We start from the raw sequence: 16111 nt of genomic DNA, 5'->3' as shown, positions 1-16111 counted from the left end.
CGATACGCTGGTATATATATATGTATATATATATATATATATATCCCGCTCTACATACTCGAATAATGGATAGTTTATTCGCCATCAATGATTGTTTTGGTAAAGCCATACTCAGTGTATTCATTAGATGAACGGTAAAAAAGTAAGAGCGAGGGGAGGATGACTCATTGAGGCATGCAGGCTGTAGTCTTGGCGTCAACTCTATCTGAATTGCGCGATCACATTTGAAAAATATATCTTTTCAAGTTCTATTTAGTCCATATGTGTCAAACTCAAGGGCATGGCCACATCCGCCCGGCGTGTAATTATATCCGCCCGAGATCATTTTATATACTGTATTATTGTTATTAAAGCCCGGATATATGAAGCGCTGGTAACACAATAAACTACAGATCCCATAATGCAGCGCTTCAGCTGCCTTGCCGAACACTTACCGCTTACTAGAGTTATTGCGCACTGAGTTTGCACGGCGCTTTGGTGACTTTGAAGAACATAAAAAGTCTGTCTACATGCGGCTCGAACCTTGTGCATGTTTGGTAGCACATATCTGTGTGAGAAGCTCTTCTCAGTGATAAAGACTAACAAAACAGCACACAGGAGTCGCCTCACTGATGAGCACCTGCAATCCATCCTGAGAATCTCCACAACACAGAACCTCACACCAAACAGAAACGAACTTGTGGCCAAAAAAAGATGCCAGGCGTCCAGCTCTAAAATGACATATGAGCAAAGACAACTGAATGATTTGATTTGTTATTGCACGTAAGAGCGGAGTCAACTGTTTTAACAAACAGCGTATTGCACTGATACTGAAATAGCTGTGTGTGTATATATGTAGATATGTATGTATATGTATATATATGTTTATATATGTGTGTGTGTGTATGTATGTATATATGTATGTATATATGTGTATATGTATAGATATGTATATATGTTTATGTGTGTGTGTGTAAATATATATATATATATATATATATATATATATATATATATATATCTCAACAACACTCATCACTCACAACAGTGACAAAACAATTACATTGACAATCAGGTTACGTTATTTTCAAAATGTTTCCTTTTCTTTTCATTGCTTCTTTAACACACTACTTCTCCGCTGCAAAGCGCGGGTATTTTGCTAGTAACTTATATAATGACTAACTTATTATGAACTTTTTCTTTCTGCCCCATTTTTGTTGGATCTGGCATAGAATTAACAGTTTCCTTTCTGTGCTTTTTACAACCAATGTGAAATTAATTAATTTTGGAAATATATTAAAGAAAGAAATCTTGTCTTAAAATTAAACCTCTTACTATTAGAAAACAGGCAGGAGGAGATTTGTTCTATGCATCTTTAGCATCACTTCATGAAGAGGGAGCATTCATCACAGCAGTCTGCTACAGAATGATAAACAGCACAAAGGGTAGAGGTTCATTTTATAAACGACTTATCTATATATATATATATATAAAAGTCAATGTGTGTATGTATGTTCCAGCATCACATCCGAATGGCTGGAGCGATTTTCATGAAACTTGGTACACATCTTCCTCATTGGTTGACTAAAAATACTGTAGGGTGAAATCAGCTGTAACTCACCCCCTTCTGGGTAGGGTGGGGGGTGATCTTGCGGTCTTGTATGCATGTTATCATCCAGGTGACACTCGGAACGACCACCAGAGGGCGAACTGGAGGCAACTGCCAGCATTCTTTGTTTTAGCACCACAGTGCTCCTGTTGCTTTTGAAATGAAATTAAAAGAGTTCTACACATAGAACTGTGTGTGTCTGTCCGGCCCGGGAGTGAGGCATAGAGTTGGGGTGAGGGCTCAAGCTCCTAGGATACGCAAGCGAGGCCAGTACACCGGCAAAAGAAAACCTCCTAAGAGAGACAGTCGCTTAGCTGCTAATGCACAAATGATGCGAGCACTTTGGCAACATGAATCCTTCTAGCAGAGAGATGCCCAGAGTAGTTCTGACGATTTTCAAATTCAATTCTTTCACCAGGATAGATTTACCTGATTTACATAGAATAATCTCTCAAATGAAACCCTCCACCTGCGTCCTTGACCCAATACCAACAAGGTTTTTCAAGGAAGTATCAGACGCGCTTATTGATAATATCCTTGACATAGTAAACTCATCATTAGATACGGGGGTCTTCCCAGACTGTCTTAAGACTGCTGTAGTTAAACCCCTACTCAAGAAAAATAATCTTGACCCCTCTGCTTTTGAAAATTTTAGACCCATCTCTAACCTGCCCTTCTTAAGTAAAATTCTAGAGAAGGCAGTAATTATGCAGTTAAACGACCACTTAAGTAAACATGCTATTCTAGATAAATTCCAGTCGGTTTTTAGAACAAATCCCAGTACAGAAACTGCACTCGTTAAAGTAGTAAATGACTTGCGTGTAAATGCAGACAGAGGACATTTATCTGTTCTCATCCTCCTCGATCTGAGTGCCGCGTTTGATACCATTGATCACAATATTCTTAGAAATCGCCTTAGTCAATGGGTGGGCCTCTCTGGCAGTGTCTTAAATCAGTTTGAATCCTACCTGGCAGGTAGAAAATTCTTTGTTAGTTGTGGTAATCACAACTCAAAGACGCATGATATTCTATATGGTGTTCCACAAGGCTCTATCCTGGGTCCGCTTCTTTTCTCAATCTACATGCTTCCATTAGGTCAGATTATCTCAGGTTACAACGTGAGCTACCACAGCTATGCTGATGACACACAGCTGTACTTATCAGTAGCACCTGATGACACCGATTCTATTGATTCACTAACACAATGTCTTACTGGTATTTCTGAATGGATGAATAGTCATTTTCTCAAGTTAAATAAAGAGAAAACTGAAATTTTATTGATTGGCAAAAACGGATTCAGTGAGGTTATCAGAAATAAACTTGACGCTTTAGGATTAAAAGTTAAGACGGAAGTAAAAAAACTTAGGGGTAACCGTTGACCGTAATCTGAATTTTAAATCGCATATTCATCAGACCACTAGGGCAGCATTTTTTCACTCAAGAAACATAGCAAAAGTTAGACCTCTTATATCATTGAAAGATGCTGAGAAATTAATTCACGCTTTTGTTTTTTGTCGATTAGATTACTGTAACGCACTCCTCTCAGGACTACCCAAAAAAGACTTAAATCATTTGCAACGAGTGCAGAATGCAGCTGCTAGAATCCTAACTAGGAAAAGAAAATCCGAACTCATTTCTCCAGTTTTGATGTCGCTACACTGGTTACCTGTGTCATTCAGAATTGACTTTAAAATTCTTCTTATAGTTTACAAAGCCTTAAATAATCTCGCTCCATCTTATATATCGGAATGTCTGACACGTTATATTCCAAATCGTAATCTTAGATCTTCAAATGAGTGTCTCCTTACAATTCCAAAAGCTAAACTTAAAAGAAGTGGTGAGGCGGCCTTCTGCTGTTATGCACCTAAAATCTGGAATAGCCTGCCAATAGGAATTCGCCAGGCTAATACAGTAGAGCACTTTAAAACACTGCTGAAAACACATTACTTTAACATGGCCTTTTTATAACTTCACTTTATCTTAATCCTGATACTCTGTATGTTCAATTCATCATAATAACTATTCATGGTGGCTCTAAAATCCGTACTGACCCCTACTCTCTCTTGTTTCTTTTTCTGGTTTCTCTGTGGTGGCGGCCTGTGCCACCACCAACCTACTCAAAGCACCATGATGCCCCAGCATTGATGGACTAAAGGCCAGAAGTCCACGTGATGAAGTCCTTCCGTGAAAACCATAAATACAAAGACCCTGTTGCTTTTCAAATTAAATACAGTTGACCGGTCCCAAGTGTCAACTAGATGTTAACATACATACAACCCCACAAGACAAACACATTAATGAGTCTTTATCCATCCACCCATTATCCAACCCGCTATATCCTAACTACAGGGTCATGGGGGTCTGCTGGAGCCAATCCCAGCCAACATAGGGCATAAGGCAGGAAACAATCCCGGGCAGGGCACCAGCCGACCGCAGAAAACCCACGCAGATACGGGGAGAACATGCAAACTCCATGCAGGGAGGACCCGGGAAGTGAACCTAGGTTTATTGTTTGTTAATTTATTTTTATTTTTAAAAGTTGTGTTTTTTTATTATGTTTTTCTCAATCAATTAAAAAAAAGCTTTATTTTGGCAATGCTGGGTATTTCAGCTAGTTAAAAAATAAAAGTCTATTGTATTATATTCTTCTCTAACCCTATTCCTACCTTAATTCTTCTCCTGCCCTTTGAATTTAGCCATCACTCTTGAAATTTCTGTGAGTATAACAACTGTCCAATCTTGTTCTTTACAGGATATCTGATGATCTCCTCCTGGTACATTTTATGTATTACGTCAACTTTCGTCTGGTACGAAATTTGTTTACTTGACCACCTCAGTAGTTTTCCAAAACCAATTCTTACATATTTCAATGTACAGTGCAAACAAAAATACTTAACTATCATTACCTAAATTATTCACTCACACCAATGAATTACATTCATACTATGTGTCAAGCCATCTCTTCAAATAAATAGCAAATTAGCTTGAATACATGCAATATCTTGCAAAATGTTCTGTTGATAATATAAAATTTGTAATCTGTTGCTCATTTGCTATCAACTTTCTTGCATTCCATTGTATTATATTTTAAGTCTTTATCATTAGAAGTAGTAAACAATTTATGTAATGTATGTGTATAATCCATTGTTATGTTATTTCAAACTTCTGTTTACATAATTTTTTTCAGCTTTTCTGATTTCCTTTGAGTTTATGCTCAGTAATTAATGACATCTACTAAAAAATGTAGCTTATCTAGTTTATTTATTTAGTCTCTTTTCTGAATCCAATATTTGTAAGTACTTAATTTGTCACTGTACTCACCCATCCTGAGGCATTACTTAATGAAACCTCGTGCACATTCTCATCCTCTGCTGTTAACTGTTCTTGAAATTTACCATCCTGTTTACCGTTTCCACTGAAAACGTTCTAAGAGCTTCTTCATAGCTCTCATTAATTGAACTTCCTTTACCACCTAAACAGCTACAGTATATCCCCATAAGCCGCAGTATGGCTTCCTCCACAACTAAACCCATCATTGTCTGCTATTGACAGCCATCATAGATGTGTCCACCACCACTTTTAGCATATCGTTGTTTTCCTTTGCATATCGACACTAAATGACCAAACATTTGACACTTACAACATCTAATTCTAGAAGGTATACTATATATACCCAAAGCAAATACACCTCATATCCTAAACAAACTTTATCAGACAATTTCCCACGAAAGAACAATATTGCAGTTACCACGAATAAGGCAGTAATCACAAATTCTCACCAACTTAGAGATATTGAGTGATTTTATTTTAAACAAACAAGATAATAACTCCTATAACTAGTACTTGCTAAACATTCTTGTTGCTTAAGCTATAGGAATCAACTATTGAACTATTAAACTATGCTTTCCACAATAATAAGTGTCAACAATATTATTGAATTTGCCCTCCTCCTTAAAGTGAGATATGATCCTTATACTAAAATAATCTCCTTAATATTTGCTTCTCTGCCTGGTATATCAACCTCAATCAAAATCTCGCCTAAACTAGGAACACTTTATTTCTTTTTTTATATATATATTTTAAATAAATCATTAGCTACTTTAGGTTTTTTAACTTCTTTAAACTTTCCCATCCCACTCTTATTCCATGCTGTTAATTTTACAGGGTTTTCTTCACCTACCTTCCTCCCTTCATAAGATGCTTTATAATTAACAACAAAGTATTCAGTCTCATTTCCAGATTTTTCAGCAATTTGGTTTCCAGAATCATCCCACCTTACACTTTTTTATCTTAAACTTTACCTTGAAACCATCATTATCTTCCTTGGAATTCTATATTAAGTCTATTTTGCCCACCTCAGAGGTAAACCCTGATTGGAATTGATCAAAATAAACCTTTATTGCCTAACCAGCTAATATTAAGATTGAAAAATAGTGCCAAACCCACAAAGGAATTTTGTTTTTATTTCTTTGTTTTTTTAATGGCTCATGGTGCGTTGCTGACATCAACTGGACTGGAAAGTGATGCAGAATCTTCTTCTTTCGACTGTTCCCGTTAGGGGTTGCCACAGTGGACCATCTTCTTCCATATCTTTCTGTCCTCTGCATCTTGTTCTGTTACACCCATCACCTGCATGTCCTCTCTCACTACATCCTTAAACCTTCTCTTAGGCCATCCTCTTTTCCTCTACCCTGGCAGCTCTATCCTTAGCATCCTTCTCCCAATATACTCAGCATCTCTCCTCTGCACATTTCCAAACCAGCGCAATCTCGCCTCTCTGACTTTGTCTCCCAACCGTCCAACTTGAGCTGACCCTCTAATGTACTAATTTCTAATCCTGTCCATCATTGTCACACCCAGTGCAAATCTTAGCATCTTTAGCTCTGCTACCACCAGCTCTGTCTCCTACTTTCTTGTCAGTGCCACCATCTCCAACCCATATAACATAGCTGGTCTCACTACCGTCCTGTACACCTTGCCTTTCACTCTTGCTGATACCAGTCTGTCACAAATCACTCCTGACACTCTTCTCCACCCACTCCACTCTGCCTGCACTCTCTTCTTCACATCTCTTCCACAATCCCCATTACTCTGTAATGTTGATCCCAAGTATTTAAACTCATCCACCTTCGCCAGCTTTACTCCCTGCATCCTCACCATTCCACTGACCTCCCTCTCATTTACAAACATGTATTCTGTCTTGGTACCAACTGACCTTCATTCCTCTCCTCTCTAGAGCATATCTCTACCTCTTAAGGGTCTCCTCAACTTGCTCCCTACTATCGCTACAGATCACAATGTCATCAGCAAACATCATAGTCCAAGGGGACTTCTGTCTAATCTCATCTGTCAACCTGTCCATCACCATTGTAAATAAGAAAGGGCTCAGAGCCGATCCCTGATGTAATCCCACCTCCACATTGAATGCATCAGTCACTAATACCGCAAACCATAGGTATATCATCTAAACCAGCGGCCCTGTTCATTTTTTATCCTCTTCATAGCTGTCCTTACTTCCTCCTTGCTAATCCATTGCATTTGCTGATTCACTATCTCTACATCATCCAACCTCTTCTCTCTCTCGTTCTCTTCATTTATCAGCCTCTCAAAGTACTCTTTCCATTTGCTCAACACACTCTCCTCGCTTGTGATTACATTTCCCTCTTTATCCTTTATCACCCTAACCTGCTGCATATCTTTCCCAGCTCGGTCCCTCTGTCTAGCCAATCGGTACAGGTCCTTTTCTCCCTCCTTAGTGTCCATCCTCTCATACAACTCATCATATGCCTTTTTTTTAGCCTTTGCCACCTCTCTCTTCACCTTGCACCTTATCTCCTTGTACTCTTGTCTACTTTCTGCATCTCTCTGACTATACCACTTCTTCTTTGCCATCCTCTTTCTCTGTATACTCTCCTGTATTTCATCATTCCACCACCAGGATTCCTTTTCTTCCTTCCTCTTTCCAGATGTCATGCCAAGCACCCTTCTTGCTCTCACCCTTACCATATCTGATGTAGTTTCCCAGTTGTCTGGTAACTCTTCACTGCCACCCAGTGCCTGTCTCACCTGCTCCCTAAACTCAACCTTGCAGTCTTCCCTTTTCAACTTCCACCTTTTGGTCCTTGGCTCTGCCCTCACTCTCTTCCTCTTCTTGATTTCCAACGTCATCCTATGAGGAAAAAATAAATAAAAATAACATCAACACCCCCACAATTCCCGGAAAGACCTATTTATACATAAATGATATCCTCCATCTAAATGATCCCTAAGAGCCATATTGGTTGCACATTGCTATGAATTAATGTTAACTCTGGTTCCACTCCATTGGGCCCTTAAACAAGGCCATTAACCTGCAATTGCTCCATCCTAGGTATGACTTTGACTTGCATCCAGGCTTCAAGCAGGTCCTCCAACTTGCAGGGAGAACTTTGGGGATGGGGTGGGGTTGGCACCCCAGCCACTGTAAAAAACCTCACACTGCTCCACTCCATTAAGGCTAGCCTAGTGCTGAGGTGTCGCCACTGCACGACGGCACTCGGGTCTTAGTGGTTTGTCATGTGGTGGGTGCAGCAACGAGTGTTATCAGTGCATGCTCCTAACCTTTTCTCCATAACTTAGTAAGTGTTTTAAATACAAACAATGAATCCCCAAAGACTTTAAAAAAGTCTTTTTTGTAATATGGAGACTAGAAATATATATAACACTCCAGATGAGTCCTTACAAGTGCTTTATATAACTTAAGCTAACCTCCCTTGATTTTGTGTTATGTAATGCTGTCTGCATACTGATAGTCATGAGTCTATTATGACTCCTGTCTTTTTTGTAAGGAGTATCACGCATGTGTGATTAGGAGACATTTTACAGGCTTGAATAAATGTGATTATCTGCCAGATCAGGGGTTGGCACTGTCAGATAACATTTTTTCTCCTTCTTCCTTTGCAGACAATGAGAAGGAAGTCCCGCCTGACAACCTCACTTCTGGTCCTGGCTCTTCTGGCCTAAATCCCATTTTGTCTTCTGTTATTCAGTTCTGTATTGAGCTTGGTCTGAAAAGACTATATTTGCTTCAGTCTTTCACTGACTTCAGGGTGTCTACCCTTAATCTTTTTGTTTTTCTTGTGATTTCTTCACAGGGGTATTTTTAAGTTTCAAACCTTCATATGTGTTTTCAAAACTAACCTTGTAACTTTCTGTGTGTAATACTTTATATTTATTAATATTAAATAAAATCTACCACAAATCTTCCACCACGTGTTTGAATTCTAGTATAATCTCAGTATGCAGTGTGACATGCTTAGCAACTCACTTGTAGTAGTTTATGAGCCACAGACCACTATAATTGTGTTTGTCTTAAGTCATAAGGGTCGGTTTTTGTGTGTGCTAGAGCTGACAACCAATGACCGATCTGCTTGAAGTACAAAGCCTACAATAGAGCCATGAGGAAAGAAGAAAACTGGTGTTCTGGACCACGCATGCATGGGAGAGGCATACTTATCTGTCTGACATCTTGCTTTTGTTATACCATAACATACTGGCAAAAGAAAGGATGGTGATAGCTACTGGACTTGCCATGCCTGGAAAGCAAATCTACTTTCAGGCTCTAGCTCAATTGGCAGTAAGCTTACAATACTTTGGAAATTTGAAATTGTGTTGTAAAGTCTTGAGGCAGTTGTGCAATTGCCAATTTACTGCATGAAATTTTTGATGATTGAAAATGTCTTATTTTTATTATGCCTTTTGTACATTTTGAGGGCAGTTGTGAAATTGACATCTTCAAGGCAATGAAATCCAGCAAATGCAGTCGTTAAGTTTGACATGCTCTCCAACTCAAGATGATTAGCATACCACTGGCCTTACTCTTACTTAAGACGTGCATCCAGAGCTTCCAAATGTTGTTTAAATAAAGAAGAGGTCTTAGTCTTGAGCAACAAAAGTTACTTCTGCATCTGCTTTTGATATTTCTTTGACTTTGCTTACAAGTGTCTATTCTTAATATACTGACGTCACTTTAATGTGATGATACTTCTGATTAACCCTTAAAAAACCCCTAATAGATCTTTGCCAATCTTCCAAAAAATAGTCTATTTGGAAAGTTGCACATGAAGATATGAAGGAATATTTTGAAAGAGGTGGAAAAACAACCAGATTGTTGAACTGAACACTCAATAATTTCATGTAAATAGTTAAACCAACAAGCTTATTTCATGCAGATGCTGGCATGGCACACCAAAACGGTTAATATTTACAGAGTAAATGAGGGGTATGTTGGAACTTTAGAAGGAAACGTAATGGGTAATACTATTGTAGGATCAGACAAGTACAAAAATAATTCCTTTGAAAAAAAAATGTAGAAAATTAACCACTCTGTCAAGATTATCAAGAATATACAGCTCAGTGAGTTTGTTAACAGAATTTTTTTTTTTTTGGCAAAGAAAACACAAAGTCATTATTTGTTTTTCTTTTATTCCTAACCTTTGCACTCTTTTTGTAACAGCTGGGTTAAGAGCCTCTTGCATTTCTTGTGTGATACTGAGCTTTAGATCTGTTCGGAGCAAGTATGGGGTTTTCAGATCTTATGGACAGCGTTGGAGGCCTTGGCCGTTTCCAGTTTATCAACTCAGCGCTACTCATGATCCCTTCGATCATAATGGCAAGTCATACCTTCATGCAGAATTTTTCTGCTGCAGTTCCTGATCACCACTGCCGAATTCCAAATTTCACAATAATAATGAGTAACTGGAACATCACTCCTTTGGCACTGGATGGACAGACACTCCTAAAAGCCTTTGTTCCTCATGATAGAAAAAATAAACCGTCCAGGTGCCTGCAGTTCACCGTGCCACAGTGGCACCTCCTGTTTCTAAACCAGAGCGCTGCAAACACCTCAGGGCTTCAGACAGAGCCGTGCCGGTATGGTTGGACCTACAACAGGCAAGAGTTCAATGAAACAATAGTAACTGAGGTAGGCCAAACTTTTTTTAATTATTAGCTAAAAAGCCTTTTGCTCTCCTTCCTGTATAGTGAATAAAGTTCTAATTCCAAATGATGAAGATACACCAAGAGTCATTACTTTAAAATGAGAATAAATATTTCTTTGAACACGTAAGAATAACACTGTAACATGAGACTCAGTTTGTTAAAGAATATAAATAAGATAAGAGTAATAAGAACAGAAGAATTCTAAATCACTACAGAAATCAGAATGAGGTAGACTTGAACTTCATTATAAAAAAAATGTAAAGATTCACTTTGATAAGAAAAATATTCAATACACCCTACACAGTATAGGAATTTAGCACTAGAAACAAAACATAAGCACAGTGGTAGCAATGATGCCAGCAGTAATGAGATCATGAGTTTGCATCCTGGGTCCTCCCTGTGTTGTTAGCGCTTTGAGTTGTGAAAAAAGGCACTGTATAAATGTAAACAATTATTATCATTATTATAAGAAAAATATTTAGTGGCGATTTCACTCTGCACTCTCTGGAAGTGTGGTAGAGAAGTGATCATAAATGTAACTTGGGTTATTTGTGTCAGTATGTGGAGTATAAATCAGGGGTCGGATTTAAAAAACTTGCATATGCACAAAAAGAAGACAAAAACTTGTGTATGCAACTTTCCACGCAAAAGTTGTGACTTGCAAAAGAACACTTGACAGGAGAATGTGTGTATATTTTAACAACTCTGCCCCATGTGTATGTGACATTTTTGAAGAAGCGGGACATGACGACACCCTTAATGAAGTAGGGAAATGCAGCCAAAGCAGCTAAATGATGACTCAACCATATAATAATTCAAATCACAGAGCCATTATTATAAAGCACGTTGACATGTCAAAAATATTATACATCAAAAGTGATGACTATGATGTACAGACTTTAACGCAGTTGCCTTTTAAGAGGGCTAATACTGCATATTTGCACTGAGGAACATGAATCGGGTGTTATTTTGGCTAACCTCTTGTCGCTTTTCAGGATTAGAAACCAATGCACTCCCTTGTTGCCAATAATTGAATTAAGCAAAAATCCAGACATGATTCACTCCCTGCTCTAAATTTCATGGCCTATAGCCCAATCATAGCCTAATAGTTTGATGCAAAATTGTGTGTTTGGTGTTGCTTGAAGACAACACAAATAGTCAAATACAGTGGAATGAGTTTTTAGAGACTTTAGAGGATTTCTTTGACTATAATGGTGACTGCATGGCTTATTAGATGATTTAGACTTTCAAGAGCCCTTCTCTTGTTACCATGTGCTGAGTTGGGCCCGGTGTTAGGAAGACAGACCTCCTGAAATCGAGCTACTCCTGTTCATATGCAGGTTTAAGCAATAGCTGGCTTTCTGGCAACAGACACCTAACAGGGGGATCTGGTCGACAGTTCAGAAATATCTTATCGAAGCTTCAGCTGCATCATTCCTGCTGTCCTGGAAACCACTAGGCGCTACATTCAATTGCCATATAGTGGATGTACAAGTCAAAATGAAAACACAATTTGCAGTAATGTTTGATTTTCCTGATGTAATTGGCACAATCGACTGCACTGATATTGCCATAACAGCATCTAGCGAGAATGAAGCTGCTTTTGTTAACTGTAAGTAGTTACATTTGAGTCATCTGAGATGTTAAGAGGAGACAAATGTCAGGACTGCTCTGAGATAATGCCACATAATAAAGCATGAGGTTGATTAGCATGGTCCGTATATGAGAGTTTGAGGCACTTTAAAATATGCATATTTAGAAGATGATTGTGGTTTATAAAGTGTAAATTGCATACAAATGTGTGTACGCCAGGTTTTATAAATCAGATTTTTTTTTTTTTTTTTGCTGCACGCTTTTTCCTGTTTTTAGGGTAACCATATTTTCACACTGGAAATCATTGCAAAGGGAGGAAAGATTATGGTTAAGATGTATAATGTACTGTTTTGGTTTTGAGCGACACGTTGGCAATGGATATAAAAATAAAATCCAAGACTCAGATACTTAGGCCTGGTCACTTTCTGTGTGAAGCTTGGTTGTTTTTCCTCAGGGTGTTCATTTTCCTTCCACCATCCACAGACTTAAAGTTTATTTATTAACGATCTAAACTGGCCTGGTATAATTTCATATGTGTGTGTGTGAATGTGCACTGCCTAGGTTTCCTTCTTTCAGTTTTGACAGGTTAAGTTGTGTCCTCTGAGAATTTCCATATTTGTTCTTGATCAAAATAACAGAAAAAGAACATTCTAAAAACTTTTTTATTTTAAACTTTCCATTAACATTATTGATGAGCTCTTGAGCTCTGCAGAGTCCGAGATTATCATAGTTCTAAACAATCCAAACATGTATTATAGATTGCAAGGGATGAACCGCGCCCTTTTCTGGCCGGAATTCCCTCAGGATGGTAGGACGGGGGGTGAGAGCGTGCACAGGGCATTATCTCCCCTGGAGTGCTTGATGGCAGCTCACTGGGGTTGCAGCAGTGCCTCAGATTCCCACATGGCATCATGAGACATGGAGTTATTTGGTGCAGCCCTGTTGGGTTCCATGGGTGTGGCCCAGGGAGTGCTGCAGGGACTGGGGAGCCCTACTTCACGTCTATGGAGCATTGAAAGGTGGGAGATAAAAGAAGCTGCCTACCTCATACTGAAGAGTTAGAGTTGGGAGGAAGGTTGAGGATGCAGTGACAGGGAGAAAGAAGAAAGGAATTGCTTTATTGTGCCAAGAATTATGCTTATTGGACATACTTGTGGCTGTGGTGGTGGGTAACATTTGATAAAAAAGAGTTTTCCATGATAAAGACTCTTTGTGCTTTTAACTTGTGTCTGAGCCTGCTTTTTTTGGGCATTTGTGGAGCCAGAGCACCTCCTGGTGCCCTCAAGATGTACAAAAGGCATAATAAAAATAAGACATTTTCAATCATCATAAATTTCATGCAGTAAATTGGCAATTGCACAACTGCCTCAAGACTTTACAGCACAATTTCAAATTTCCAAAGTATTGTAAGCTTGCCGATGAGTGAAGTACTGCCTGAAAGTACTGTTGCCTTCCAAGCATGGCATGTCCTGTCACAATTGCGATCCTTTCTGTTTCCTTTTTCCAGTATGTTATGGTGTAACAAACGCAAGACGGCAGACAGATACAGTATGCCACTCTTATGTTACCATCAGTTTCCTGATAGTTCCTGTTCTGCATAATGAACCAGATACATTGAAGTTCCTCTCTTTTACTGTTAATACTTATATGAGATCTGTTTTTGTTACGATGTGCATGTGGCAGTGGGTGGTGGTGGGTTGGGGTGTTTGTTTCTTTTCTTTTTTCACTTGTCTTCCTAATGTACTGGCTTTTCATCTCCATCTACCTATTAATGTTCTAAAACAACCTTATTCAGTTTTCTCTCCTTATACCATATCAAGATTTAACAAATTTGTCCATTAAGGGAACTTTGCTTTAATGTTATTTAATTCTGTATTCTTTACAAACATTGATAACCATGTCAATGAATATATTTTTGTGTTTTAAGTAATAAGCGTGGGCAAAAGAATTATGTTCTTATCTTTTTTCATTAAATATGTGTGAACATTATCAGTATTTTATAATTTATTCAATTTATTCAATCCAGCTTAGCTATTAGCTAAGCAAATGGGCTTGATGGAGTGAATGGTCTCCTCTCGTTTATCAGATTTTGTTTGTTCTTATGTTCAATGTTTGTGCTCACAGTGGGACCTCGTGTGTGACGTGCGGCACCTGAAGCAGATGAGCCAGACTGTCTATATGGGGGGGATTTTGGCAGGAGCCATCATCCTTGGTGGCCTATCAGACAAGTAAGCAAGTTTGTGTTGTGCAAAGGCAACTTAGTGACCTTGAGCATTTGATGTTATTTGGTAAAATACTTCCAGGTATAACACTAAAGGATAACAAATAGAGGAATAGGAGAAATGACAGCATTGTGGAAAGATAACTTTAACCATTAAACTAGAGAACTAGGACCTAAGTGTTTTGGAATTGTGGTTCGCTAGAAATGTTGTTTTCTAAAAGATATATGTGCACTGCCACAGAACACGACAAACATACGCCATAATACTTGAATATACTCTTCAACAATACCCAGCTTCTAATCAGTGAATCAAAACTTTCACTAACCTGCTTCACTCTTGCTCGGTAAGCTTTTCACTCCCTTGGAAAAAGGAATTATAACAACCAAATTTCCAAACTAGTTATACATAAGATCACAGTCTGTTAATTAGTTTTTTATTGCCTAAAAATCTTTGTATATAATACGCTACCATGGCTGTCCATTTGTCTGTCCAAGATTTTAAATCACCTGTAGCTCGCAAACCGTTTGACCTATTGACCAGAAATTTGGTACACATATACTATGTGACATCTACTATCAGCTTTCAGGTTGATGATTGACCTCCAAGGTTATTCCTCTTTTTATTTTTATTTTATTTTATTGTAGAATCAACTGTCAGAAGCAGCCAGCAGGGCGGCCATGTGGCGCATGCGTACAGGCGCCATTCTCATCCCTACCACCTTCGCCGTCAGTTCCCCTACCTCTTCATATCTTAAATCATTCTTGAGGCAGATTGAAGACTTAAGTGCCAGCTTAAGTGAAAAATTAATTGCAACAAAAACACTGCCTTAAACAGTTTTAACGTGAAAAGATGCAGATGAAAGAAGAGAAGAAGTGGGCCGCTAGGGTGGAGAAAAGAAGAGCTGCTCAGGAAGAAGGTAGTGCATTAGCCTCTGAGCAAATGAATGCTAAACATACAGAGAAAGAGTATGAAAACTATGAATTCTCAAGTCAAGTGTATTCACTGTACGTTATCATGCAGTGCGCTGTTACTGGTGTTAAATATTACATAATGAGCTATGAGGACAGAAGAGAGGAACCTTTATAGTTTAATCAAAAGGAGGTGAAGAGGTGACATGTTTGAAGAGTTTAAAAGTACTGTGGTAGACAGCAGGACTTTAGGAACCTTGCAAACTCAACGTGATGTTATTTTGCAGATATTGGGTGGACAGGATTAGGAAGTTTTATAGGGCATTAAAACTGCTCGAATGTTCTAAAAATATTATACTGTTTATCTGTGACCCTGGATTGGATTGGAGAAAATGGATAGCGTTAAAGATGTTTAAAAACCAACATCATGCAAATTGAAATTGTTAAATATTTCCATATGAAGGACAATCAAATGACCATCCCTAGAACAGTGCAGATGAAAAAAGCTATCAGGGCAGACACTTAGAGAAGGTAAAAACCATGGCTAGAGCTGAAAAGAAAATGAGACATGTATCAATGAATTGCATGGAGCCTGAGCTTAACATTAGTCTGGGGTCCTTCCATGTATAGGCATTTGGAGTTACTCCAGCAGTGAAGCAGCTGTCTTGGTTAAAAAGCTCAGAATTTTTTTTAAAACATTAGGGACTCAAAGTAGAATCACAGGTCAGTGGTAACTGGCATGAAATAGTAAAATTTCGTGCTTTGATCAGGGACTTTCATGCAAACAAAATTAAATGTGAGTTTCTAAAAGAGAAAGAGCC

At 38.5% G+C, this 16111-nt stretch overlaps 1 protein-coding gene across 1 annotated transcript in view; it reads left to right on the top strand.

Moving 5' to 3' along the window:
• Positions 1–10082: 10082 nt before the first annotated feature.
• Positions 10083–16111, top strand: part of LOC120539330 (solute carrier family 22 member 6-A-like) — a 40484-nt gene continuing 34455 nt past the window's right edge. Inside the window, exons 1-2 of the mRNA XM_039769305.1 lie at positions 10083–10550; positions 14285–14388. Coding sequence (XP_039625239.1) covers positions 10146–10550; positions 14285–14388 — 509 coding nt within the window. The 5' untranslated portion in view covers positions 10083–10145. The remainder of the gene's footprint in view (positions 10551–14284; positions 14389–16111) is intronic.

The sequence above is a fragment of the Polypterus senegalus genome, chromosome 11, assembly GCF_016835505.1.
Source record: "Polypterus senegalus isolate Bchr_013 chromosome 11, ASM1683550v1, whole genome shotgun sequence".
In the NCBI taxonomy this organism is placed as follows: Eukaryota; Metazoa; Chordata; class Cladistia; order Polypteriformes; family Polypteridae; genus Polypterus; species Polypterus senegalus.
This window is presented reverse-complemented; position numbering and strand designations above follow the sequence as displayed.